At 37.2% G+C, this 24,382-nt stretch overlaps 1 protein-coding gene across 2 annotated transcripts; it reads right to left on the reverse strand.

The window, feature by feature from the left end:
* Positions 1–4,437: 4,437 nt before the first annotated feature.
* On the reverse strand, positions 4,438–22,588 carry lingo4b (leucine rich repeat and Ig domain containing 4b). 2 transcript variants are annotated; one of them, XM_085472105.1, is made up of 3 exons: positions 22,232–22,588; positions 7,739–7,844; positions 4,438–7,585 (listed from the first exon to the last, which is right to left on the reverse strand). In XM_085472105.1, exon 3 carries the CDS (start codon positions 7,571–7,573, stop codon positions 5,759–5,761), a length of 1,815 nt encoding a protein of 604 aa, XP_085328231.1. In that variant the 5' UTR covers positions 7,574–7,585; positions 7,739–7,844; positions 22,232–22,588; the 3' UTR covers positions 4,438–5,758. The 2 variants fall into 2 exon arrangements, with proteins under 2 accessions (XP_085328231.1, XP_085328232.1); XM_085472106.1 differs by lacking the exon at positions 22,232–22,588 and adding an exon at positions 20,987–21,023.
* Between the last annotated feature and the right edge of the window lie 1,794 nt (positions 22,589–24,382).

Below are 24,382 nucleotides of genomic sequence, written 5' to 3' on the forward strand. Positions count from 1 at the left end.
CCCAAATGTCTGGGATTGGAAGTTTAACAGAAAAAATATCAAGTTTTACCATCAACCAATGATGATATTTCAGCAACTTCCTCACTGTAATATCTAATCAATATGTCTCCATAAATTGCCTGAGTGCCTGAATAAGAATGAATCAGCAGGTTTACTCTGCTGCGCTTGCATTACGGAAGCTAATTGACTCAAATTTGAAAAACTGAACCACTCTTAATGGTGAATGCCTCTTAGTGTAGGCAACTAAACAGATGCTTCCATTTTCATAAAATCGTTCTCTGTAGGCACTATCTAAACCTTCATCTGGGCTTCTGTGAGAAATTTCTATGAGCAGTGAGCTCCTTGGAGGGAAATCAGCAGGATAGCACATTGAGAAACAAATTAGAGGCATTCCTGTGTTTCCCTCACTGAGAAAGCACGTTATGAGGCACACAGGTGGATCCTGGAAGAAACAAGCCTCTGAAATCCCGCCCACTAGGGGGGCAATTTACCATTTTTAACTTCTTTCAAAGGCCTTTACTGTCTCCTTGTGTAACCCCTTATAATCAAGGCCTTTGAGCTTAGTCAGAGAGTCACCCTCACTTGTTAATGGAAGATCAACTACACACTCATTCATAATTGGCTTTTTTTTTTTATTGAATTCACACAGGGGCACATGGGGGATATATTCTGATCCATATGTGGATTAGTTACTTATTTATTATTTTTATGTTTATGGTTATTAAAAGCATATGGAGATTTCAGATAGACTGTACACAACATACGTAACTTAGGACACTCAGGCCACAACAGCTTACCATCAAATGGCAACATATTTTGCATTGTACGGTACTGTGTTTGGTCTGTATGTTTACTTATTATTATCCTTAATGGATCCACCAGCAATTTTTGTAAGATTAAGGTTAATAGTTAAGGTTAAATTTGCATGAAATATTTACTAAAGGTAGGGCTTGGCCCAAGCTCAAAGTGATTACTTTATGGAATTGATCCAGATCTCAGTCTTGATCTGGATTCATGGAAGAAGTCTTTAACTAGATAATACAAATTAGGCAACATCATCTTGCTTTGCATGAAAATGCCACAAACCAATTCAAATCTAGACATATTTGCAAATCCAGAGGCTCAATTCATGTATGACATGGAGGGGAAAAAAATGTCTGTTTGAGGCATGCGTTCCGCTTTGGTATCAGTAATGCACTGTATCTAGATTACAGTTAGCTAACTGGTTTCCCACTCTTTATGCTTTCACTCCTTACTGATCAAATAGCAATTTAACACAATAAACCCTTATGTGTTTGTTAAACAAATCTCCTCGCTTAACAATGAAATAATGCATGTACTCGTTTATTTGGGTGTATAATGTTCAACCTCCAGATGGCGCCAAAAGCAGGGTTTTTAGTCTTGGTTTCATTAATTCAAACTAATACTGAAGAAGTCACTTGGAAGAGTGAGGAAACGTTTCTCTCATTGAAAACGCTGAACAGAATCAACCTTTTGGGAATTACTTAAAACTAAGGATTACAACAAGGCTGTCCTGTCAGTTTTAAGACCGTCTTTCTGTCAAATTGCAGTTTACAGTTAACACAATTTACAGAAGCAAGATAAATCTGATATTTAATGATAATGAATTAACCTTTAACAGATAGTATGATTAATTTGCTTGCTCATTTTGTTTTCTCCATGGTTGGACAGACAACAAGCCTAAAACTGTCACATAGATATTTCAAACACTGTCATCTGCATCAAAGGGTCCCAGTCCATTAATGTGTGAAGCAACCAGTTAACAACACAGTTTGTAGTCGTGGTAAATAACAATGATTTCTGACTGTGACATTTTAATAACTTATTAATTATTTAAAATCTTTTTTAATTAAAATAAAATGAAAATTATTGAAAGATATTTTATTACCATTAAATAAAACTCACCAACTAAAATGAATCTAGTTAAGCACTTGTTTACATAGGTATAATGATCGGGCTTTAAAAGTGAGCATATTAAAACTTGATTTGAAAAACTTAAAGTTTCATGTAAATTAGTATTAAATTAGCAAATACCTTGTGTGAGTATGTGCATGTGCCTATGTCTTCTTTGTAATTAATTTAATTCTTCCCTTTTAGTTCAAAGGTTCTCAAGCTAAATGATGCAAAATGGTTATTTAGAGAGTGTTACGAAACACTTAAAGATTAGTGATGTAAATAACAGTATGCTTGTTATTCTATTCTGCAGTAGGAGTAACTGCAGAATAACAGTGGAAACAGGCAATACTGAATACTTTCAGTCTTGTTTGGTTATTTCATATCACAGTAATAAAGTGACATAAAATTCTGTAATGTATTATTACTGATAGCATTGCTCATTAGTTCTTTGAGCAGGTGAAATAAAAATCCTGCACACCACAGCACAGTAATGTCAGTCAGTCCAGTGTGGCGAGAAATCTAAAATATTGAATGGATTGTGATGAGATTTGGTACAAGTCTTGATGCCCTAAAGAGGATTAGGCCTGAAAGCTTTGGTGATTCCCTCACTTGACTTTATTTTCATAGTGCCACCAACATTTTTCAACTGTGTTGCGCTGGGATAAGACCAGGATAGAACATAAAATAAAAGAACATCTAAGAGTTTAGTGATCAAACAGAGTTAGTAATTGTGACTAAACAGTCAGCACAGTAATTTACTTCAGCAGCATTAAAAAAGCTATGAGTTACATGGACAAAACATCAATAAACAGAGCTGATGCCTGCGTTTTGACTGCTACTCACTCAATGTTTTAACAGTTCTTTAAAGAAACGTGTGTAGAAAGCCTGAAAAAATATTCATATTGAGCATGTCAGTATTACATATAAAGCTTTGTTGTTCATTTTCTAATGAAATAGCAAATCTTGCAGTAAAATATCTGGTTGTGGTAACAGCATTTTGTTATACAATGTAGTTTTACTATTTTTTCTAGTATGCAATCATCATAAGGAGTAATCATATTAGAAATTCATTCATATCAAAAAAGCCTGCTATCTGCCTTAAGCCACCTTTTTCTGTTTGAAAATGTAGCATCATGTTCAATTTAGTTAGAGTAATACTGCCAGCGAGGTCTTTTCTTTCTTTCTCTTTCTTTTCTTTTCTGAGGGTCTTTTATCTAAAGGGCTGCAGAGACCGTTTATGTCCACACTAGGACAATTGAAACTGAGTCACACCTGATAAAACGAGAAATTACAGCAGTTAAGGGTACAAAGCCAATTTTAAATCAAAACTGAAATAGTTAAGAATATCAGCCCCAACAAAACATCATGATAAAAGTGTTTTCTAAATTAATGGAGCTTGACTTTTCACTCTTTGAAGATAAAAATAAAGAACAATAATAATAAAAAACCAGTACTCTGCTTTGAGACTTTTGTTAGTTGGTTGTAGTTTAGATGGTCTGGGTGTTAAGCCTGTTCCCGTGTCACTAAGGGTAGTGTCAAATAAATACCAACGTCATAAATTTAAAATGCACCTTATGTTGTAAAGAAATGTTTCCATAGTTACATTAAAAATAGAGGAGTCTGAAACGAACTAAGAGCAAAGACCACGGTGTTCTCAGTGGTGTGAGCATGCCAGTCATGAGGGGAGTGACTTATAAACACCACTTTAATCTGCCTTTTTGGCTTTCTGTCCAATGGGAGCACATAGTTGTATTAAAATAGATAATATGACGGGCCAAGCTGGGCTGGAGGATAGCACCCGCCAGACAGACCTATATAACAGATTGAGACATGCAGAGGTAATCCAAAAGGGTTTAAATCTCTGCTCATACACGTGATTATCATTTTTTGTCCTCCATTTTTCTGGGTTATTCTGGGCAACTGCATTAGACAAACAAAATTATTTTCTGTCCAGTGAATTTACTGCAAGTCTCTGAAGAGTGCTAAGGTGAAACGAGGGTTCATTATTTAACATTTATCTCACACTCAGGGACAATATTGTGTTGTGAACAGAGAGTCAGCATTAAAAATTATGTATGCAGGTAAGGAGGAAGGAAAAAGACAGTAAATGTCTAACTAAATAGATTATTTGTAATTTTGTATGTGGTACACGTGGCTCTGGAAAAAAATGTAAAATAAATAAATAAATAAAAGGCAGTCATACCAGCATTCTTCTGTACACATAATCATTCAACTTCACAGAAAAGAAAAACACAAATGTACATCTGTGTGGCTGAGTGCCAGCTGTAGCTTTGCGGTCTTACAGTGAGGCAACAAGGCTACGTTTTGTATCAAACTGAAACACCCATTTCTCACAATAGACTTACCGCTTTCGTTATGTAAAAAAAGCTAAAAGCTGCCAATTTTTTCAACAATAGAATAATTTCAGGTAAAGATCTGCTGGCAGAGATAAGATGCTTTTTAAACACTCTAATTCAATAACATTGCAAATAAATCATCGTACATGGATACACACCAGAATTAAATGTAGGCTTTTAATGACATATCACTGAAAAGTCATTTTTACAAGATATCAAATAATAGACAAACATGTGGATGCTGCATCCTTAGACCTACATCCTTCTCTCATGGCATAATAAAGCTTTGTGCGTAGTGCATCTACACGGTTCAGTTTACACACAAAAAGAGTGCATTATTTGAGTGACACTAATCCGCAGAACTAGATAAAATGACAGAATGAACAGTGCACACACAAACGCCCTTGACCTAAATATTTACAAGATGAAAATGATCAGGTGAGCATTCTCTCTGTCAATGGTGAGAATGTTACTGAGGCACATGTTTTTTTAGCTTGTGTGTGTGTGTGTCTTTAAGGGGTGAGGGTGGGGTGGGATGGCTACAAAAGAAATATATATATATATATAAAGCTAAATTTTTTCCTGCTGTATATATTTATATAAAAAGCAAAATCAATGCAATTTTTGATTGAACAAAGATTCATCAAATGTAATCACATGCTAACTACATCTGTAAAAAGACTGACAGACCTGAAAAATGTGTTGTTTGAAAAGGGAAAGGATACATTCCTATGTACATTAGGGTTAGCTATCAATTCCAAAGCAGCAACCTTGAAACGTTCTAAAAAGTTCTAATGTCCAAAATGTAACAATTGAATTAAGAATAAGAAATTATTTGGCTACTCTACTCCAATAATTTATTGCATGTATCAAAAGCTTTATGGCTATATATGTACATGTTAAAGTCTTACAACCAATGCTGAATTGACAGTCTTTTACCTCAATTGTTAAGCAGAATTAACCAGAATTAGCTTGGCTTATATTGTGTTGGCAAAAGAAAACAAAAGTTAGCACATTAGTACAATAAAGATGATTAAACAAGCACCTGGTACTTTTTAAATATGATAGTTGTGAAATTCTAACTGTGGTCTCAGTCACTACATAAACCTATGAGATTTATAACTGTTTAGTAAATACATGCTTCAAAAAAGAAAAAAAGGAATTGCTTTTTCCATGTACAAGTCTTTGAAAATAAATGCACAGCAACCAGCAGACAGCTCCACCTACAATCTGCTAACATTATCCCATCCCTGGATCATAAGATATTCATTAGTTAGATAACACAGCCATGTTGGTGCTGAGATGGAACTTTCAACTCTAAAATTAGAAGAGGACTGGCACAAGTGCATCACACTGGCTCCGATTTGCCTTCTTAGGGGGTGTTTAAATAGTAGTGTTGGTTTTTGAGTGTCTCAGTGGAAATCACCAGTGATACAGAAGGACTCAAATTCTATATAAACGCTCCTTTTAATTCTAACTCAGCTTTAAATGAGTTTCATGGTAAATCTGCCACCATCACCTCCATCCCCTCCCCCTCCACCCACGGAAGACCGAGGAACAAAGTCAATAGTTGCAGTGTGTTTAATTTGACCTTTGCTCTGGCTCCAGAAAAACATGAAGACAAAACAGATGGCAACTGAGCTAAGGAACGACAGGAAGCCCATGGTGGTTGCAATGATCAAGGTCTTTGCATCGAATGGGTATGGCTTAGCCATTTGAGCTGAGGAGTTTGCAGCTTGGGTATTTGAAGGTTCTACCAAGCCCTCCTCTGTGACGAAAGACATGTTTCGGTTGCGTGGGAGCCCCTTCACATACAAGCTGACAGTCAGACTGTCATTGCCAGCTGCATTACTTGCCAGGCACTGATACGTGCCACTATCCTGAACTTGGGCAAAACGCACTTCTAAAGTTCCATTTGGTAAAACTCTGATTCTTCCTGTTGGAGAAATCACATTTTTATGGGATGAGATCCAGGTGATAGATGGTGATGGATCCCCATCAGCCTTGCAGGAAAAGAGAACAGTAGTGCCCTCCTCTACTCTTTCCTCTTGCGGCCTACGGTGCATGATGCGAGCAGGGCGGCAGGTAAAAACCCTTGGAAGTTCCTTCTCTAAGAAGTCTTTGAATTCACGCTGTCTTACTGTATCAGGAGAGGAGCAAGTGGGCTGATGTCCATCGAAGTTCAAGCGCACTCTGCGACGAAACACCCAGAGAAGCCGGCAGTCACATGCTAGGGGATTCCCATCTAACCGCAGCACCTGAAGGTTCCCAACAGAATGGAAGGCGCTCTCTTCCAAAGTAGTGAGCTGATTGGATGTCACATTAAGCATGCGAAAATAGGCTAGTCCCCTGAAGGCTCCCGGCTCTATTCGTAGTAGGCTGCCACCTGCTAAGTGTAACTCCTGAAGTCTCAAGAGATCCCCAAGCAGGTTACCTTGGATAACAGTGATGGGGTTATAGGACAGGTCCAGGAAGCGCAGATACACCAGGTGACGAAGTGCAGAATAAGGAACTGCACTTAGGTTACAGCTACTGATAACAAGCGAGGTCAAATTTAGACCAATTAGGCTGTTGCCAGCTATAGTGTCCAGTGCTGGCCAGTTTGTGATCAGGAGGCTGCGCAGGTGTTGCAGTTTACGGAAAGCATTGTTGGGAAGTGTAGAAATGGTGAGGCGTAGCATTCGTAGACGTGTCAGGCTCTGGAGCTGGGACAATGCCTCAGTGGGAATTGAGGTCAGGTTGCTACGGTCTAAGTTGAGCTCCTGTAGATTCTGCAGACCAAAGAAAGCACGCTGGGAGATGAAGACCAAGTCATTTTCACTAGCTTCCAGTGTCTGCAGATTTACCATTTCTTTAAAGGTATAGTCCAGAAAGACCAAAATCTCATTTTGGCTCAAATCCAGAAATTTTAGACTGGACAGGCCAGAAAACACCCCAACTGGGATGATCTTGAGGCGGTTATTCTTAAGCCGAAGTGTCCTGAGATTCTGTAGGCCCAGGAAAGCCTCTACCTCAATCATGGAGATTATATTATCACTGAGGTCCAACTCTTGAAGTTTCACAAGGCCAGAAAATTGGCGGCGTCCCACAGTCTTAATCCTGTTGCGGGATAAATCCAAACGTCTGGCATCACTGGGCAAGGCCCCTGGCACTGAATTTAAGTGTTTTCCAGAGCAGATCACTTCTTTGGGCTCAGGTCGACACAGACAGCCTGGAGTACAGCCTCCTGCAGATACGCCCAGTCCAAACTGGAGCAGGATGCTCCACAAGCCCCATCGGACGACTGACTCCACAAACATCTTACGCCCGGCCTGAAAAGAGATGCACATAATTACCTTTTTTAAAAACATTTATAAAGGTGTTTTTCTCTATAGGAGCTTAATGTTTCTAAGACAGAGTGTAAGCAAAATGTATTTGTATTGAATTCACTGCCCTCACAAGCTTACATTTTAATCAAAACATACCGTTTTAGTTTTGAAGTGCAGATTTTCATAACCAGTGGCAGTCAAGTTGGAGTCAAGCTTAAGTCCACTGATGATTTTCTGTCAACAACATGCCCTTTTGTGTCACCTGAGGATAAAAGAAAATCAGAAAAACCAAGGTTAACTAAGTGAAAAAATGGCAACTCCACAACAGGCTGAGTAAGTTTCAACATTTATTAGTTGTAAGATCTATTAACCCCATCTATTTAATCAGCTTAGTGTTCCTAGCAGGACAAACCAAATGGATTAAAAACCACCACAAACACAGCTTTCTCAGAAGGCAACCCAGTCCTGTGAGTTAAATGATTCATTTTGTAGCATCTGGCAACACACAGAATAGTGTCTGAGGCACCAGTGTGCACCTCACATGAGGGGAAGACAACCATTTGACCAGTGTGTTAAACCAATCACTGCCAAAGTGAAAGAAATCAAGAATTCAAGATTGTGTGAATTTTGAGTCCTGCAATCAGTATATTGCATAATTAATTCTGCTTGTCAGTAGGTGCATTGCAACAGCATTTTTACATAAGGAAGTGAACAACAGAAAGTGCCTATTTTTATATCTGTTCTAATTACTCACAACTATGAACAGAATATTAATGCAGTCAGTGTTAGAGCTATTGAATCCATCAAGACTTGTGCACAAATATCTTTTGTTTAAATTGTACCTTAATTTGCTCTACGGTGTTGCTTTAGAGTAAAGCACTATAATGATAAACATATTTTCATATAGATGTTTAGAAGACATGATAACACAAAGCAGCCTCCATTGTTGGTACAAATTAAGTAGGAAAATATTACAGCATAAATCTTGTATGAACATATTCTAAAATAATCAGTGAAGAAACTGAGTGATAAGTAAAAGCAACCTCCAAACTTTAGGGAACAGAGTCAAAAAAGAGCCCTGCTGTCTGTAAAATGCTGCAAAGTGAAATATCAGTAAATTACATAATGCTGCTGTCTGGCTTGCCAGTTGAATTTAAGAAAATGATGAATGTAGAATCTAATATAAATTATGCATCCCTTCTCCAACAACTACCACTAAGACCTGCTAAAATATGAAGAACAAATCTTACCTAACAGATGTTAAAAGAAACAAATCTTAATTCTTAACACTTTTCCACAGCTGCATGAAAACCTCCAAGTCCAGAAGTTGAACTGCTCTCACACAGGATATTTCCTTTCATATAAAAAAAAGATACAATACAAAAATAATCCTCAAAATACTAAAGCCAAACTGTGTCTGACCTGCAGCAGCTGCAGCTTACTCTTCACCATCAAACAGTTTCCAGAGTGTGGACCCACCCTCGCTGCAGCCTCTCCTCTGAGTGCCTGAGTTGCCAACAGTCCCAGAGCTCTACAGTCTTTGTCTCATCCTTGTTCTTCATGCAAACAGCTCTTATACTGGCAGGCTGGGAGCGCTGACTCACAAACCCAACACTTGTGCTCTTAGACTCACAGGGCTCCTTTTAGACCAATATATTAGAGTGCAGTCACACAAGAAAGATACCAATAAATGTTGGACGTCAGCCAGGCATAGTTGGTGATTTCCCAGTTTTTACTGACCACAGCTAAAGTCAAATCGGCTGTAAAATGCTACGTTTTATTACTGGTGTTTGTGAACTATTATTATTATTATTGTTATTATTACTATTATTATTATTTTGTTTCTGCAGGTTAATTGTTATGCTAATTTTATGTAGTATATGTGATCTCAAGCTCAAGTTCTTCAACTATTAAAAATGGCAAAAAATACATAACATGGTATTAAATTTATATTCTTTAAAAACTGTAAAAAAAAAAAAATAAATAAAAACCTAAAGAAATGGACCATGAGTAGCAAATATAGTATTTTACAAAACTGCATTGGTTTACTTTGTCCATTGATGGGGTTCACAAGTTAAATATGCTGATACCCCCCCCCCCGAGCTAAGTTGTGAGAGACAGAGACTGACAGCTGGGAGATATCCCAGGCCTGTACCCTGTCAGTTGCCGAGACCTTCCAGCCAATCAGCAATTGGTTTCACACCTCCCCTGTGTCTATCTGCACACCATAAAGATACAGTCCAGCCAAAGGTCACGACTCCAGAGTTATACCCAGGACTGACCCATCCATCAAATTAGAAAGTGGGAAATAAATGAATTTGTTATTTCTCACCCTGTGTGGATTGTGGTCACATGAGTGTCATGTTACAGTGTTAATTGTTTTAACTATTTTCTATCATACTGAAACACTTGTTGTTTCTATTAATAATACAATTTCTCATTAGAATGAAAAACATACACAAAAAGTGCACTGTCAGTGCATTTGTCAAAGACTGGCACAAATGGAAAACTGAGTACCCCCTTAAATTTTGTAACCTTCACAAATGAAAATAAATCAGACATTATATCTGTATTTCCAGGAGAACTCCCTGCATTTAAATATGTGTTACTCTGTAGTTGCTCACACATGCACAGTAATTGACTACAGCATGGTTTTTATTGGTTTAAGACGCTAAGCTGTCAAGATAAACACAAATACACAAAAATAAAAATACTAAAAGCTTTACTGTTTTTAAAAATTTGAATATATACAGAGGTATCTATTTTTTTAAATATTACCTCAGCATTTCTTAGTGCTGCAACTTTCAATTTTGTTTTTTGTGCAAATGACTTTCCCTGTCAGTGACTGGGCTTCTTTGAAAGTACAGCTGCTGCTGCATGCATGGGGGGATATTCTGGTTGTGTTCCAAATCTACCTTGATCCATGTGTGGCTTTACAATATGCCACTAAGAAACAATAGGTCATTACAGTCCAAAAGCTACACAGCTAACTGAATGAGATGAAGATGAAAAGAGTTTAGCAGATCATCATATTTTACTACAGTACTGTTTGCAGTTATGCAGGCAAACGAGGGTCAACACACTGCAGAAGACCTCCTACAGGGGGAATTAGAAAAGAAGACTGAAGATGAGGAGACTATGGGTTAAATTAATCCATTTAATAAAATAAATAAATACAAATCTGTGGTTACCTTTGGGAATACAAAAACAGGTTTAATAGTCTTGCCTACTATAGTTGCAGTTATTTTCATGGATACATTTTTTTCCAAAACAAGCTACCAATTTAAATTAATAGATTTAAAAAATCATTTATTGAAAATCACACTCTGCAAATAACTTATTTTTATTATATTTTGTTTCATTTTTGAATCACAATGAGTTGTTAATAATAAAACGTTTCCTGTATTTCTTTTCAGTCTTTCTAAGTGTTTTATTATTTCTGGTTAATTCAATTATATATGTATATTTGTATTTCTTTATTATATATTTTTCTTAGAAATACCCTGCAGTCATTTCTAAGAAGTCACTTCAGGTTCATTTCAGTTTAATTCTGTTTAGTAAGCATGCTGTTTGATCACTGTGAGAACTTGTTCCATCCAGTTCCTGGGATTTGCTTATGTTGCCAGAGTCTGGCAAGATACTGTAGACTCTGATTGACCAATATGAAGCTGCCATTTGATGACCCTGCAAAAACCTTTTTATGCATGAGTCAAAAATATCCACTCGCCTAAAGCCAAGAAGATGCCAGCTCTTACCTAATAACCCCTCACATTGCCAAAATGCAAACAATATCAGTGATGTAACATCTCATCAGACAATTCTTTGGCAGAGTATTTTGGATGGGCTCCAACTGTCGCATAATTGTTCGACATAATTCACCTTCCATACTCTGTTCAGTTTTCCCTTTCTCTGTTCTTTCATCAGACATAACTCATCAAGCCTCTCAGTTCGGGCTCTTATCACCTTACATCAGTCTGTGGTTAGTTTCCAACCCATGTTAACATTTGGACTTTCTTCTTTGCCCTAGTGTTGCTGCAGGTTCAGTCATTTCTTCACTGTCCGAAGTTGCTGTGTTCTTCCACAGGAATTAAGATTATAATGATTTAAATTAAAAGTAGCATACCATTAATGATTGCTGTGACTACTAAAGTCACTGAGATGGCTTCATGAGTATGGATGTTGTTTGTTTATGCTGATGCCAGAAATGTGAAACACAGCTTAAATGAGACATTTTTGCTGTTCCTCTTATTCATCAAACCTAACATGATCCATGTATTTACTCACTGAAAAGCAATTTGCATCATTACTTTGCTAAAACACTGCCACGAGGAAGAAAGAGGCAATGACTCTCAATTAACCTGAACTTCTCTTGTAGCCTGCACTGTGGTTTCATTAGCTTTGAGGGACGTCTTTCTGAAACTCAGCCCTTTAAAGTTCCACCTTAGCTGAGTTCTTTAATGTTCGATCGCTTTGTCACCAAAGGACTTCAAGCAAAATGTGAAGAATTGTGACAGACAGAATCCAATTACTGAGATGAAAAGAAAAGTTCTTTTAGCAACAGGTGCATGGAACAGGAACATGAGCTCACATGGGCCACAGGATGACAGTTTGGCAGTATCCACTCCACTGAATTTCGATGCCCCAAGCTTGAATCCCTGCGCCAAGCAGCCCCATCTGACACAGAATGCACAGTCTGAGCCCGGTTGAGTTTTCTGACACTTGTCAAAGGGCTATTTTTAGCTTGTCACAGTGAGAAAGACAAGAGCCTGGCTCAAATCCCCAATTAAAAAGACTGGAACAGAACAACAGTGCAGGGATCACAGAGCATGAATTTGTGTCTTCTCTGTGTGGGTGTGTGCACTCAAGTTGTTAAAAGCACGTTTGATGGGGGAGATGGTGGAGCTGTGCGTTTCCATTTTTTTTAAGGGTTTCTGGCACCTGCTACAATGTGACGGCCCCTGAGACCTGCATGCAAGCAGCAAATATTAAAGGGTTTACTGGCAGAACAGCTGTTCAGTGCATAGAAAGAAAACACAAGTCTCCTGGTCTTTCCCCTTTGGGTGTATCTGAGGAAGTCTTTGTAAACAAGCTCATGTCAGGAGGCACATCTATAAAGAAAATATCTGAAATACAAGTGTAAAAGCTCAGAGAAAAACTGAATCACAAAAGGAGCTACAGTTGCAAAAGTACCGACTATAGTTTTACCCCATTGAGAGCAGGGTCACACATTTGGTCACTAACTTATGCTAATAAGTGAAATCTTGTTGAAACCAACAAAAACAAAGATTCAAAATAATTTGAATTTATAAAAAATCTTGATTCCAAGGTTGCCAAAGAGTATGATGGACTAAAAATATTGCAGAGATCTATCGATCTGGTGTTCAGATGTAGAAAATGCAGAATCTTGTAGCCGAAACACGTTGCACACTTGATGGAAAAAATGGCCCCAAGTGTGAAAAAACTCAAGATTTATTTTTTTGAATTGCAGCCCACAATATAGTTCCTCCATTATTTGTTTGTATACTGTCCCACGACTGGAGCATACAAAACACTCTACTTTTAAATGTGCTGTATAAATTTAACTCAGTTTTCTTCTCCAATGAAATCTCTGAGAATTTTTTAACACATAAATATATAACACATAAAAGGCAAAAGACAAGGTGAATTGATCACTTGTATACAAAGAGATGAAAGAAGCAAAACCATAATTTATGCATCATTTATAGTGCTGTACGCAGAGGGATGATCTGGAACTGTGGTTTTGGATTTTTTTTTTTTTTGGATATTTATAAGTTGTGGTTGTAATACTTCAGTACCTACAGAAGAGAAGCTAGCAAAAAGGCAGAAACATTTTTTAAGTGGCAAGCAATTTCAAATGCAATATTTTTATAAGCTCAAAAAATGTCACTAACTGTTTGTGCAGTGTGCAGTTTGTCACACAATGTGTCTGCTATCTGAAGGCACACTAATGCATTTTCCAAGGACAGAAAAGAGTACAGGATAACGTCGTTGAGAAAAATGTAAGAAAGACAAGATGGGGAGAAAGAAGAGCAGTTATACTTAGCAAAGGACTTACATGTAATGCCCTAATTTTTTAAAATTGATATTGGATCTGATATAATGTGAAGTTATGTTTTTTCATGTTGTGAAACATTTTGCGAAACAACCTGAGGTACACTAACTTTGTGTTTTATCTAAAGGTTACATGAAAACACAATGCATTTTAAAATAGGGCAAACAGATTAGCATGCCTTACTGTTCTGAATTTAAAGTAAAGCACTGTGTACTGTACAACACAGTTATGCCATCCAATACTGAACTTTCTTACAGTATAACAGAGCCACAAACACAATATTGACACTATTCTTTTACATTGTCATCATTCATCGAGTACATCACAAAATTGCATAATGTTAACCCAGCATAACGCTCTGAGTTCTTGCATCTAGGCCACGCTATACTATGAATTTGTACGGTATTATTCAAGTACATACATGTTTCATTTTATTACTTTTTTCTCCTTGGTCTTAAAAACAAAAAGTTATAAAAAGGCTTAAAAAATGTTTGATATTAAAAGACTTAAATTTGGTGCTCCATAAAAAAATTCTGTTTAATGTCTTTGTGTATTTATAATGATGCTCGTAAACAAGCTTATAATGGCCATAAAATATATGCCAATGGATGTATTTTACATCAGCTAAACATTAGCAAGCTTGGCTCAGTAGCTTTGTAAATTGTATATAAACTCAACAGCATTGTGTATCTTCTAAAGAAACTAAAGTTGCTGTTGGCCGCACAACTGGTTTATGAATACTGTCCAAATAGGAGAAACCTTACACGATTATTTATTGGCTGCAGTTAGCAGCCTATCGGAGAGTCGAAGAGCAACACGTGGGTTTATAAACAGCTCCAACGGAAATGTTAAAGATATACATAACAGATGCAAAATGAAATATGGTTCATATTTTCTCATAGTTCTTTAGGTTTAAAATTACGATTAATACTACAATCATGTAGCTACTATCTATCTATATATCTATATCTATATATATATCTATATATATATATAATTTGCGGGACTTAAGATATGTTATGCAAATTTTAATGAATGAAACAATAATAGGCAGTTACATATCAGGTGCCAGGTGTTGTTACGTAATCCAGTTTGTGATGGTAGAATCTAATCTTCACATAATTCATGTCTACATTACGCAATCTCTGCATTCATTGCCAACATTTTACAAACTGTGTGGAGCACATGCAAGACATTTCTAATTTGATCACCTTCTAAAATGCTGGGAGGAAAGCAAAGACCTGTGAATATATAAGTATAGCAAAGGAGGATTGTTCTTGCCTGGTTGCATGTTTGAAATTGACACATCCAACTGAGACAAAGAAGAAAATATCTCAGTATGGTTATAAGCTTTTGCTTGGGACAAATAGGACTGTATAAATTGTTTGCCAAAGATCACTGATTGATTTATGAAGCTAATTTTAACATGGTAAAGATTTTTCTCAAGAACAAACTCCATTATCGCCCATCATAACAGTGTCCAAATTTTAAAAGCTCTTGGTTATAAATAATTAGCGTGTGTCTCTGTGCCTCTGTCTTCAAGAGTTGTGTATTTTTTCTGTTTCTATTATCTCTTGGTGTATGCATGTCACTATCATTGATTTTGCCAAGAGAAAAAAAGACGGAACAAAGAACAGACACATTAAGTATGGTGTGACTGAATATTGGTGTGATTACCAATTTAATGTGTGGTGGAACTGGGTCACAGTGACAGATTCACTCACATCAGCCTTGTTCCAGACTGTGTGTTGGGTAAAGCACTTTGCTGTAATTCCTCATTCCGACAAGGAGAGAGTTAAGACTCTGTGCAACGTCATGCAAAGTGCACCGTCTGCAATATTAATAATAGCACAAATAAATGAGGGAAGGGAATTAGATTCAGCGCAGCACCCTATGTGATGTGACAAATGAGGTCATCTCAGCTAACTGATATGATGCACTGGATCCATCATTATACAACAAAGAGATAATGGGAGGTCACACATTAATAGGGAGCTGAGGGCTCTTAACCTGCAACAGATCATAGATGAAAAACTCAATAATTCAGGACAACTTACATACCGAGTGCAAAATATAGCTGCAATCAGAACAGCAGAATGGGTCTTAAACTGCTTATTGATAAATTATGTTTCTATAGCGATGAAAGACAAAAGACAGGAGAACTACCTGGATCCTACACAATTCCAATGAATTAAAGATTACCAGCAAAAGTAACGTGCAAAGAAAATTATAAAAAAAAATACACTTTAACACATTAAACATTGAAGAGAAAACTAATGTGTGAGGTAAAAAGAAGAAATATAAAGTATGAAATAAAGAAATACTGAAAAGTACGGTGAAAAGAACCAAAGGGAAGAGAAAATAGTAGAAATAAGTAACCGTAGGAGAAAAGAATGATCTGGAGGAATCTGGGAAAGGAAAACAATTAAGAGGTAAAATAGCTAAAAGGCCTAAATTGAGAAAATTGAGAACTGAAAACTAGAAAACAAATGAAATTTAAAAGTCCTTAAAAAATGTCTTATAAAGACATTTCTGATCACATTTCCCAATATATATATATATTTTTTTTATCTAAAATAAGCCAAATTATAAAATCACTACAAACACCAAAGACAGAATGAACTTTTACTTCACAGAAATCCACCAACTCCATAATCTTCCCTTTTATGCAGGTTGAGCTTTTCTTTTTTAGAAGACCTAATGCTAATGCTAATCTGATAGCAGCCAAGGCTACTACCACAAGCCTGCCTAGACAGTCTTAGCAACACAAAAGCAAACGGAAACAAATCAATGCTATTCAGAAAGTGACTTAGTCCCATCTCACCAGAAAAAAGGGAAAGAAAAAAAAACTTGGTCAAGTCCCCTTTCTTATTAATTTCATAAAATGGGGGTTTATTGTCAGTGCCTTGAGTGGGACTCTTCATCATCGTCAATGACGAATTGGACATAATGAATATTTATGAACATGGTAGAATTTTGCCATCCAACTTCTGCATAACTTTTGTCCTAAATCTGTCCAAAGAGAACAAAAATAAGAAAAAATACAAATTGACTGAGAAGAAAAAACTTTGGACCATAACATTTTTATGCAAATTGGAGATGGTCGAGTAGAAGACCCGCATAGATTTGAGATGGAATGACCCAAATTGTCTGATAAAGTTCTGATAAGAACTGCACTGCTAAATTCGAGACAGTATTCTTTTAAAGAGCTTGGTGATTTGAACAGCGTACAACACGCTCTGTCATTAGATCTTCCACCAAAACACAGTGAAGACGTCTTGATGGAGTAACAGCATTAAACAATACGGCTTTTTCTTTTTCTGAAAGAGGGAAATTTTAGGTCTAATATACATAGTTTTGTATTTTTACATTGAGAAGCAATCAATTACACCATGTAGATGGAAAGAAATACTACAATGTGAGGCCCAGCAGTAGCCATGAATGTGACAAGAAGGACATAAGCTTTTGACTACTCCAGTTCACAATACTGTATTAATTACTTTTAATTATTTCTTTGAAAATTTCTGATTGGCCACTCCATCTAGTTCTCTATTTGTTTATTTTTTGACCTAGAGCAAATATTGTCCAGCCTTTATGACTATGGCTAAATGGGGTCAGAAAAAGGACCCGGGTAATGGCCTGAAGACGTTTGCTTTTTTAAATCTTCCTAGCGGACAGGAAGTGATATTTTCAATAGCGGATAAAGCGAATAAAGATAGGGTAGGTTACTAAGAAGTTGAGTTTGCTTCAGAAAAACTAGTTCATGTTTAATGTAGCCCAAATTCTAAAGCCTAAACCCTTTATTCACAATGTCTGCACTAAAAGGGGGAGCAAAAGCCCTGAGGTCACAGCCTTATTTATACTAACTGCATCAAACTGGATTCTCTTTATCTCTTCACAGACTGTTTTCTGTGTGCCTTTGTAGACTTGATTCAATGAATAATACAAATGAGGAAGTGCTTTTGAACAGCATGTCCTTGTAGACATTCATGAAATTGCACGCAGTTATACATACAAAAACTGATGAAAGTAGTTGTGTGAATGACAACAAAACAGCTTGATCGAGAAGCTTGAGACCTACTGTGGTTTCAATCTGTATATGACATATCGAGCTTCCAGTAACCACAACAATGGTTTGAAGCATGCTAACTTTCAGCTCTGCATGTTTGATTTGGCAGAGTTTTAGGTTGGATGACCTTCCTGCTGCAACACCCAAAGGGGATTTATGTCCTTGTCTGGAATTAAACTAGCAACTGTGTTACCACCACACTATACATTATTTTTTCTGAAGTGAGGTGCTTTGAATGGCCCCAGTGTATGACTCAACAACTACTTGATGATAAAATTAAGCACACTCACTGACTGACAACCAGTAGAATTAAGTAGATCAAAAAAACATCAGAGTCATAAAAATACACAAACAGAATAAGAGTAACATACTGTAACATGCCCCTTTTGATTTTCTCTTTCCTTGCCCTCACAATATCTTACCCTGAAGGAAACAATCCAGGACGCTTACCATAGAAAAGCTTAGGAAGTGCCTATGCTTTACTCTTTGTTGGACGTTGGGTTAGTCTTCGCATGTGAAATGGGTTAATGGCTTACAGATGAATAAAATAATAGAATAAACCGGAAAGGACGCATGCATCATGAAAATGGAAACACAACCTAGAAAAACATGTAGCATGAAAGAAATCCTCTATTACATATTTTTTTCTTTTTCATGGCCAAACAACACAAGACTGCTGCTAACACAAGCAATGGGCCAGTGGCTTTCAAGTCTTTACTCAAGCCCTGACTACATTCCTCCAGTGGCAGTAAACATCTGATGTTTCTGTTCATCTACAAAAGGACTTCAAATGACTATGTGGCCTGAATAGTGAGTGTTGTGTACTGTGAGTTCAAATGTGCTGTGCAGATTCTGCCCTGGATACAGTACACGAGTCGTTTTCATGTGCAATCCCTCCAAAACCAGGATAAGTTAAGACTGATGAAAAGGCAAACCGCACATGATTAAGAGATTTAGCTTTTGCACAAAAAGGAAAGGGGGGGGGGGGGGGGGGGGCAGAATCAGAATCAGAATACTTTATTGATCCCTGGGGGAAATTATTTTTTGTTACAGTGCTCCATTTTAAACCAACATTAAGACAAGACAGACAATACGCTAACTAAGAATAGTACAATATATACATATATATACATACATACATACATAAGTCACTTATAAATAAATATTTGGAAAAGAAACATGTGTAGTTGTAGCAGCAAACAGTGTGTTAAGTGGATGCGTTGTACAGGGAGATGGCCACAGGCAGGAATGATTTCCTGTGTCGTTCAGTGGTGCTTTTCGGTAATCTCAGTCTCTCACTGAACGAGCTCCTGTGACTGACCAACATGTCATGGAGTGGGTGGGAGGTGTTATCCAACATTGTCTTTATCTTGGACAGCATCCGCCTCTCCGACACCACCTTGAGGGAGTCCAGCTCCATCCCCACAACATTGCTGGCCTTACGGATCAGTTTATTAAGTCTGTTGGCATCTGCGACCCTCAGCCTGCTCCCCCAGCATGCAACAGCATAGAGGATCGCACTGGCCACAACAGACTCATAGAAAATCCTCAGCATTTTCTGGCAGATGTTGAAGGACCTCAGTCGCCTCAAAAAATAGAGACGACTCTGGCCCTTCCTAAATGGAACTGTGATGTTAATCTCATAGCTGTTAAGATTGAAACTGCGGCTGGGGAAATGAGGATGCATTGTTCCAGGCTAAAATATACCTTCTCCCAGACAGCTCTTTGGCGGAGCCTGGTATTAAGAAGCTGCTGTTGGAAAGAAGTCAAAGCTGCAGTGAAGTAATCTCCCACCTACATGTCTCTTTTTTTCCTCATGTGATGGGTTTATATGGAAATGTGTGTCATTTTGAAGTATTGTAAAGTATTCTTTTTAAGCTGTCTTCACGGATGCTGAACAAAAAAGTTTGCTTGTAATTAACCATACAAGTTAGGAAAACACAAGTTCCATAAATACATGAGCAAAAGTTGTGCTATATAATAAATCAAATCAAAATTTATAAAAGTGCCCAATTTAATCTGTGCCTTTACAGTATGTAAAGCCAAGGATTCCCTCATAATACGTGCGTAAAAGAGTTTTTGAACTACAGATTAGTTTTAATGTGTAAATAGTCTGTCTGTCTGTCTATCTATTCCAGATCTCATGTCAAGGCACCATGTCTCAAATCATCCTCTGACCTCTGTATGATTTCTGTTCCTATATATGTTGTTTTACTGTTTCACTGTTTTTCAGATTACCCCATGATCAGTCAGTGCCTGTCTCTGTGCGATATGTGAGGAAATAATAAAGGGCTATAGGTGATGTGATGCTCTTGTTACAGTGTAAAGGTCTCTCTTGTCCTCTGTCACCAATGTCGCATAACAATATACAGTGTTACAGTTTCAAAGATCCCCTAAAACCATCATTTATTCGATTTGACCCACACTGATAGATCTAAAATCCATCTAAAAAGATATGGGTCAAATCTGCTCAAAAACAAGGAAAATGTAGAAAAAATGTATAAGAGCAATACAACAGTAAACAATTAGACTATTTTTTGACTATGTCAAAATGTGTCAAATTTGACCCAAACAGTGTGTTAGGATTAATACAAACCTAATATTATACAACAGCTTGCTTTTTCTTTGTAAAGATTTTTTCTCTTTCTACAGAATATTTATTTCCACAAATGTTTTAGGTTCAAGCTGCCAAATAACAGCTAAACATGTTTTTTTAATCGTGTAGACAGCACACTCTAATTAAGCAAAACGTTGTCTAAAATCTCTACCTCAGAAAACAAGTGGGATGGTTGACAGTGTTGACAGTTGAAGAGAAAGTATGTTTTAATTTAAATTTATAATAATTTCAGTCTTCATGTGAGTCACATATATATATATATAACTGAAGGGGTGATGATATTTCTTTCCACCAAAGAGCCAACTACACTATTTATCTGGCCAAGCTCTTCAAGATCATTTCTTTGGCAGGTATAAAATGAATGTCTGGATTCTACCTGGGAGCATATAGAAAGCAGACCAAAGCTGATTATACTCCACTTAATTTTACCTACTTTGACCTAAAGTGGGATCTGAAATTTAAATTCAAAGGTTCTGAGTTTCCCGCAGTACAAAAAAGCCCTTAATATTCATCATCAAAGTTTTTTTAACATTAAAACAAAGGAGAAAAATTTCATTCTTTATGATATCATGCAAGCAATAATACAGATAAATGTATAAACTCACCACAACATTAGCATGCAAAGTCACTGTCTAACCAACATACCTCAAGACCCAGCTGCATATATCTGCCACTGAAGCTGTGCAATAAAAGTGAAAAACAATTAAAAACTTGTCTTGTACTTCTTTGCCTAAGGCTCCAATCAACTGAGGTCTGGAGTGGCTGCCCAATATAACAGTCCAGATAAATCAGTTTCTAACAAGGAGACTGACATACTTCCTGTGCATAAAATGCCCTCTGATTAAATTGCCATTTGGCAGAATCCCAAGTGTCAAATCCTTGGTTCTCCCTTGATGGTGATCTGCTCCTCCTGAGCCACAACCGATATGATGTGTGTCCTCATTATGACAGGAGGGGGGGACAAAGAGTTGGCTGCTGGTCTGAGTTCATATCTGTACCTTCACTGAAATGTGGATCCTGACTACAGGTGAGGTGATGATCATATCTTTAATAATAGCAAACTGACAAACATATCTTTCAGCGACAGTACTGAAAATACTGTGGCGTATACTACAAAGTAGTATAGAGTATAAAGACAAACGGAGGGACTTGCACTGCCCCAGGGGAAATGAGGCTGCAGTTACAGCTGTCAGTAATCCTGCCTAAACGCTGTTAAAACAAAGTCTGCTGTGGCCCTTTTTTAGGTTTATGGAACAAACTATCCTGAGGATTACTGTTCCCATGGACACTCTAACTCCACAACACAAACAACAACAACAAGAAACAAGCAGACCTCTAGAAAAAACTTGGCTGAACATTAAAGTGACATTAAAGGTATGTTTATCTTTGTGGTTTCAAGTAATAAAATAAATAAACGCATACAGGAAAAAAAGGAATAATAGCATGAATATAGGTCAGTGTTTAAACTCAGCCCTGGCAATCTCCAGACAACTCACAATAAATGGCACAAAAGTTCTTCACATTATAACTGTTATGATATTTTTACTATCTGTTTTGCAATTCTACAGACTTGGTTTGGACTAAATGTTATAGAAACACGGTGTAGGCTACAAATACATAATTAATATAAATGTTTGGTTCATTTTTTTTTTTCAATTTTGTTTAAGTTCTCACAGAACTGCGACTAGTGGTAAGAATGCGAACTTTAGCGATTCCACATAAAAATAAAATATAAAGTAAACACTGGCTCGTTTTAGAGTCACCTACCCTAAGATGAAGACCAAACCTAAGCTCAACTCGTGCTTTAAATAAATATAGTGTGGCCTATTTCTGTTATGACTGGTTCATGGAACCCTACAAAGTAGTTTGTAGGAAAATAAAGAAACTCACCTGAATCATCGCATTAAAGCCTTCAGCGCTTAAACTCTCACTGCCCATCTCCCACAGAAAGGCGTACTCATCTCTGTTAAGGACGGTTTCCCTCTCCCTCCTCTCCCTTTTCGGTTGGTCTACATTCAGCCAGACTTTTCCAACATCTGTCACGCTAGAGTCGCGCAATTTACTTCGCCCTCCTTCTTCATTAATTTCCTTTTCCAACTGCCGAATACCTCCGGGAGTTTTCCAATAATTGCGCTACTAAAGTAATTTAGGTCGGCTGTGTCTCTGTCTGTGTTGTTGGGAGTGGTTGATTCTGTGGAGAAGCTCCTGCGCTCAAACCGCGGTGCTACTGATGCTGCGCTCTCCGCATCTCCATCCCTCTGCTCAGCTCACGGAGCAAAAGTCACACAGATTTAAGGCTGGAGCGGTGCCATGCGTCGGAGCTGCAAATCCGCACGTAACGAAGAATGAGTCTATTGGTCCTCAACCTTTACGTGCGCTACTGCTCCCTGTCTATAACAACGACTCAAAAATACATCTATAAATAGAAATTAATATATCACTATAATGATATATTTTGTATATGAGGTCATCTGATTCAGATTGAAACTCAATGTAATGACGAAATAAGTTAAGTCTTGAAACCAAGAGTACTACATTTACCCTAAACTTGTACCTGCTCATATCTACATGGTCAAAGTTTTGTCATGAGTCTGAAGTGCTAAAAAGAACATAAAAAACAAGATAGGAAAACCGAAAATGCAGTCACATTTCTGTAATAGAGAAATTTTAGCCTTCTGAGAGTGTCATGGGTTAAAATTGATTATCAGAATGTTTTTATTAAGTTAGGGTGTTCTGCTGGGTTATACTTAGACCCTTTTTAGTCTCAACATTACAGACAAATCAACAAAATATCCCCGAGGACCTGGCAGAGTGAAGTTACTATGCATGCATACTGAACTACTTCAAAGTGTTTTCTTAATTAAATAATTTGGGTGTAACACAATGCAAAGCTGATATCTATATTTCAGTGCTACCATGGTACATGGATATTGATGCACATTACCTATATAAGCATATACCTCTCTCTGTACAGTTTAACCTATATCTGTATTTATTGTTGGCTTGGAGGACAAATTGGATTTGGAATTTTGGCTAATGTAAACACTTTTCATTTCAAGGAGATTTGTTTAGGTTCAGTTATTTGAAAAAGTGGTCAAGGAAAGTTTTATGGTCTATTTGATCATCTGACAGTTCTTGTCTCCAGTCCTGTCAGGCTCTTCACTAACAGTGTTGCAGTGTATTAAGTTTTTATGCACCATACAATTAGTTATACCTACTTTATCCTCTGTAGGGTTTCAAGTGGGGAGTGGAGCCTATTAAAATACCTGCCTGACTCTCTTTGCATCAGAACCTGGGACCTTGACAGCTCAACAGTATTAGTTATTCATTTATTTGGTGTTTCTGCTTTTAACCAGTTAAAATACATGGAAATACAATTTAAGACTTCTTACTTTCATTGAAATTAAAAAAAGAAAAAAAAACAATACAGTGCTTTACTAAGACCACAGCTGTACTCACAACAGGTTGATGTGAATAAAACTAGCTTTCTGTCACAAAAGTAACTGTTAGAACACATCCAGCGTGATAGAGATGTGCAAATAATAATAATATGGGTGGAAAAATCCCCAAGCTGTCAGCTCTGAGGGGATTTGTGATTTTTTTTTCCTTTTTTTTATCCTCTACTCTGAGTGAGGCCTGGCACGCTTCCAGGACAGTACATTACTATCAAAGCTTGTAGGGAGAAATGTGCAGATATGTATGGGACAGCTAAATCTTCAGATTAAAGAAACAGCTGGATATTAAAGACAAGGAAAGCCCCTACTGTCTCTCCCACAAACACCAGTATACATGACAGCCACCATAAACACTTATTAAGGATGTTTTCAAGTGTAATCTGAGAAAAAAAAAAGGTTTTAATGGCCTTAATGACATCCTTTTAACTTCTCACTTCAGTTCACTTCAGTTCAGTTTTCCTGTGAGGTCATAATCTTTCAAAACCTAGATTATCATAATTATACAGATGTATTTTTCAAGCTCACACAGAGAAGTCAGTGGACTGACTGTGTGCAGTTCTTGTTTATTAGCATGAGGCAGACTGAC

The sequence above is a fragment of the Copadichromis virginalis genome, linkage group LG11 (genome assembly GCF_057382275.1).
Source record: "Copadichromis virginalis isolate Kocher_CV1m ecotype Utaka linkage group LG11, C_Virginalis_male_GT1.1, whole genome shotgun sequence".
Taxonomy (NCBI): domain Eukaryota; kingdom Metazoa; phylum Chordata; class Actinopteri; order Cichliformes; family Cichlidae; genus Copadichromis; species Copadichromis virginalis.